This window comes from Artibeus jamaicensis, unplaced genomic scaffold, assembly GCF_021234435.1.
Source record: "Artibeus jamaicensis isolate MK-2021 breed Jamaican fruit bat unplaced genomic scaffold, CSHL_Jam_final contig_540, whole genome shotgun sequence".
In the NCBI taxonomy this organism is placed as follows: domain Eukaryota; kingdom Metazoa; phylum Chordata; class Mammalia; order Chiroptera; family Phyllostomidae; genus Artibeus; species Artibeus jamaicensis.
This window is the reverse complement of record NW_026521879.1, coordinates 2,730,934-2,735,369: the sequence shown is the minus strand read 5'-3', so window position 1 is coordinate 2,735,369 and position 4,436 is coordinate 2,730,934. Positions and strand designations below refer to the sequence as shown.

Genomic DNA, 4,436 nt, shown 5'->3' with positions numbered 1-4,436 from the left:
AAAAAAAGTTTTCCTGTTGACTGTTGGAAGCGAATTGAGCAATTATCTAGTTTACCTTCTCCTCTTGGAAGTTAACGATTGGCGAGATCTTGGCTGCGTTATTGACACAACACTTTCTATTGATAGAAATAAGTAGTGATTGTCCCCGAGTCATTGGTGCGCCAAGGACTCAGAGATGGGCTGGCAGGAGTCCATTGGGCTGGGCACGCAGGTTCGGCTGGTGATGCTGGGGAGGAGGAGGAGGAGGAGGCTGCTGCTGGTGATGGTGCCCGTCCCCCTCTCCGCAGGTCTGTGACGAGCAGGGAACAAGGCAACGGCAGCGCAGTCCGGCCCCGGCTGACGGACGCTGGCGACTCAGACATGGACAGTAGCTGCCACAACGCGACTGCCAAAATGTTAGCGACTGCTCCGGCCCGGGGCAACGTGATGAGCGCCTCCAAACCCTTGGCTTTTTCCATCGAGCGAATCATGGCGCGCACCCCCGAACCCAAGGCCCTGCCAGTCCCCCACTTCCTTCAGGGAGTCGCGCCCAAGGGGGACTCCAAGCACTCTCTGCATCTTAACTCGTCGATCCCCTGCATGATCCCCTTCGTGCCTGTGGCGTACGACACGAGCCCCAAAAGTGGAATGACGGGCTCGGAGCCACGGAAGGCGAGTCTGGAGGCTCCGGCAGCCTCTGCAGCGGCACCCGCAGCGCCGGCGTTTAGCTGCAGCGACCTGCTTAACTGCGCACTGAGTCTTAAGGGCGACCTGGCCCGCGACGCGCTGCCACTGCAGCAGTACAAGCTGGTAAGGCCGCGCGTGGTCAACCACTCTTCCTTCCACGCCATGGGAGCCCTGTGCTACCTGAATCGAGGTGACGGCCCGTGCCACTCGGCGGCCGGTGTTAACATCCACCCGGTGGCCTCCTACTTCCTCAGTTCCCCTTTGCACCCGCAGCCAAAAACGTATTTAGCAGAAAGGAATAAACTGGTGGTTCCGGCGGTGGAGAAGTACCCCTCGGGAGTAGCTTTCAAAGACTTGTCCCCGACTCAGCTGCAGCAGTACATGAAAGAAAGCGCCCAGCTGTTGTCGGAAAAAATCGCGTTCAAAACCTCTGACTTCAGCCGAGGCTCTCCTAACACCAAACCCAAAGTTTTCACTTGCGAAGTGTGTGGAAAGGCAAGTACGATAAAGAAAGGTCTCCCTTCCTCTCTTTCTCCCTTTCTTCCCTCCCTTTTAAATTTTATTTTGTAATGATTTGGTTTGATTTCCAAGTACGTGTTGCGCTAACCTGTTCTGCTTATGTTTAACTTGAAGGTCTTTAACGCGCACTATAACTTAACCCGTCACATGCCGGTGCACACAGGAGCCAGACCCTTCGTCTGCAAAGTGTGTGGAAAGGGTTTCCGGCAAGCCAGCACTCTGTGCAGGCACAAGATCATTCACACCCAGGTGTGTGCTTCTGTTTCAATTTCACCTGGTTTACTTCGGAACGGTTTGTAGAAAGTGGCAGGTAAACTCTTACTCTTTAGCATAAGTTTCGTTTAAAAGGTTCTGCTGGACACGGGAAAATGCCATGTATCGTTTGCCTTTGTTCTGCTTAAAAGCAGGAGGGAATTCCTGTGTTTTTGAGTTTTCAGGACTCCACTTAGTAGCAAAAATACCTTAACCTCTTTGTTTTTCCTCCCTCTCCGCTTAGGAAAAACCTCATAAATGTAACCAGTGTGGCAAAGCATTTAACAGAAGTTCCACTTTAAACACGCATACCCGAATACACGCAGGCTACAAACCGTTTATATGTGAATTCTGTGGCAAAGGATTTCATCAAAAAGGTATTGAACCAGGGAGATGTTTTTCACGGTAGTTTTACGGAAAACCCTGAGCCTTTCGGCTTGTTTTAGAAAACGATTTTTAAAGTGCAGCTGGTTTGCTGGCGCATGTGCTGCCACCCGACCTCCTCCCCGCGGGTCTGATGAGGATCAGAGAAAGGCAGGGTGCGTCTACCGTCTACCGACGGGGCGTTTTCCTTAACCACTTGTTCTCATTTTAGATAATTGGGTTAATGCATATATATTAAAATATGGAAGGAAGGGCCTCATTGTTGATGTTGGTAAATAAACTGGGGGAGAAGTGCGGGCAGGGAGCTGCAGCCCTGCCCGGCTGACTGTCTGAGCGGCAGCAGCCTCCCCTTTCGCCTCCTTGCACCACCTATGCCTTTCTTTTGGAGCTCTCTTTTCAGATCCACGTCCCTGTCATTTGTCTTTTGCAGGGAATTACAAAAACCACAAGCTGACCCACAGCGGGGAGAAGCAGTTCAAGTGCAATATCTGCAACAAGGCTTTTCACCAGGTTTACAATCTCACCTTCCACATGCACACCCACAATGACAAGAAGCCCTTCACCTGCCCTACGTGCGGAAAAGGATTCTGCAGGAACTTTGACCTCAAGAAGCACGTCCGCAAGCTGCACGACAGCGGTGTAGGGGTAGCGCGCCCTGCTGCCTGGGAGCAGGGCGCGGACCAGCAGCCCGCTCTACAGCAGCCTACACCCTCCGCCACGCTGCAGCCTCTGCCGTCCCAGCTGCCGCCCCCAGGACCCCTGCAGCCTGGGCTTCATCCGAGCCACCAGTGATCAAGGCCATTAGGTTGATAGGTCCCTTCCCAGACCTATCCGGGGTCCCCACTACTGAGGCTTCAACAGAGCAGAGCTGGACCTCCGGATCCAAGCTGGTCTGCAGAACCCAGGGCGTGTTGGGCCCGGCACTTTGGGCCCCACACGTTGGCACGACCAGAAGAAGCCTCTGATTTCCCCAGCCTTTCGCCTCTTGCATGCACCTGCTAAATGTTTTTGTGTATTATATTCTAATATATAGGCACTAACACTTATGAAAGTTGGGGGTTTTGTTTTTCTGACTTTTTAATTTGGACTTTTCATCTCGGGTGGAGAGATGGTGTTTGTTTTGTTTTAAATAAGTTTTTTTGCTGTATTTATTGAAATCTGTATTATCCTACCTGGGAATGCTGCACCATTTTCATTTTATTATTGTATATAATTCCATTGTGTTGATTCTGTGGTCTCAAGATGCCTGCCTATTGTTTATAACCATTTCTTCTTTCCCTGAAGTTACAAAACACTGTGTGTATGTTATATATACACACGCATAGATGAGTGTACCTATAAAGGCGCATTCCTCACTGAGCACACACATACGCATCAGATAAGTGTTCATTATGGATGAATTTGAATTTTGGTTTTGATTCTTGCACGTGAAAATTGATTCAATGACTGTTGAAAATAAATACTTGGAATGTGCTTATTTAATCAACAGCTCCAGGGCTCTGTTCATATTGTTCAGCTAAAGATTACTGACTCCGAGCTTCTCATCCTTCTTCCTTTTTAAAAGTTCATCTCTGTATTGGTATCAACCTAATGGCTGATCTGAAAACTTCACGGAGAGCAAATAGGAGTTTCTGCAAACAGTAATGACTCTGGCAAAGTAATGCAATTTTATAAAGTTCAGAGATAGAAGATGTGGAGTTTTGTAACAGACCCAAGTCTTTTTCCTGGCCGATCTGAGGTGCTTGTAGAGCCCCTGAGATGGGGCCCCCTAACCTGGAGATGTGCGTAACGTGCCCCCTCTCCGAACTTGCAATCATACCGTCTAGACGGTTATCTTTTGCATCTTGAAGGGACATACCAACTTGTATACAACTGGCAAAGAGAGCCTCCATGTTTTCAGGCGTTCATACGTGTTTATAGATGAATATACTTCCATTCAAGGAGGAAACATGGATGAAAACCAAACTGTGGCGGGTGCCAGGTCCTTGAAATGCTTCAAGTGTTAATCAGCAGCTCTGCTGTGAGCTTAGGCTCTCGTGTTTTCTAACTGCAAGTCTCCTGTTTTCTTGCCAAAACAGTGAAACAACTGCTAAAGACTTTAATTAAGAGGGGTAATTAGTTCAGATTTATCAAAGACTGGTTGTTATACTATTAGCTGTTCAGCAGAAGCTGCCAGACAAGCTCACAGCTCACCGCAGCCATCCGCGGCATTGGGGCCACATCCGCGGAGAAAGGCTGGGAGGGGGCGGGGGATGCGCCGGTCAGGTACCTGCCTCCGCCGCCCACCGTCCCTGCGGCGGGCTAGTCGGGTGGGTGGGTCTCTACCTCTCTCTCCGCCTGGAGCTCCAGCCAGGCCTCGCCACCGGGGAAAATCTACAGTGGATCCGCTCAGCGAGCGCAGGCCCGGGAGAGCCCAAGGATTTCCTTCCCGCGCCCAGGGCGGGGTGCCCAGAAGGTGGAGAAGTGCCGGGGGCGAGTCTAAATGTGCGGTTCTGCCTCACTTTTGTATAATTCCTTGTCAAGGAAATGCGGCCCTGGGCTGCGCCCCGCAGAACGGCGAGGGGCCGGGGCAACTCAGGGGACGATTTCCTTGGCAACCAGAACCCGCGCATTTC

At 50.8% G+C, this 4,436-nt stretch overlaps 1 protein-coding gene across 2 annotated transcripts; it reads left to right on the top strand.

The window, feature by feature from the left end:
* Positions 1–291: 291 nt before the first annotated feature.
* FEZF1 (FEZ family zinc finger 1) lies at positions 292–2,613 on the top strand. 2 transcript variants are annotated; one of them, XM_037153210.2, is made up of 5 exons: positions 361–789; positions 940–1,161; positions 1,300–1,434; positions 1,682–1,814; positions 2,252–2,613. In XM_037153210.2, the coding sequence occupies exons 1-5, from the start codon at positions 361–363 to the stop codon at positions 2,611–2,613; spliced, it is 1,281 nt and encodes a 426-aa protein (XP_037009105.2). The 2 variants fall into 2 exon arrangements, with proteins under 2 accessions (XP_037009104.2, XP_037009105.2); XM_037153209.2 differs by having other exon boundaries at positions 292–1,161.
* The last annotated feature ends 1,823 nt before the right edge of the window (positions 2,614–4,436 follow it).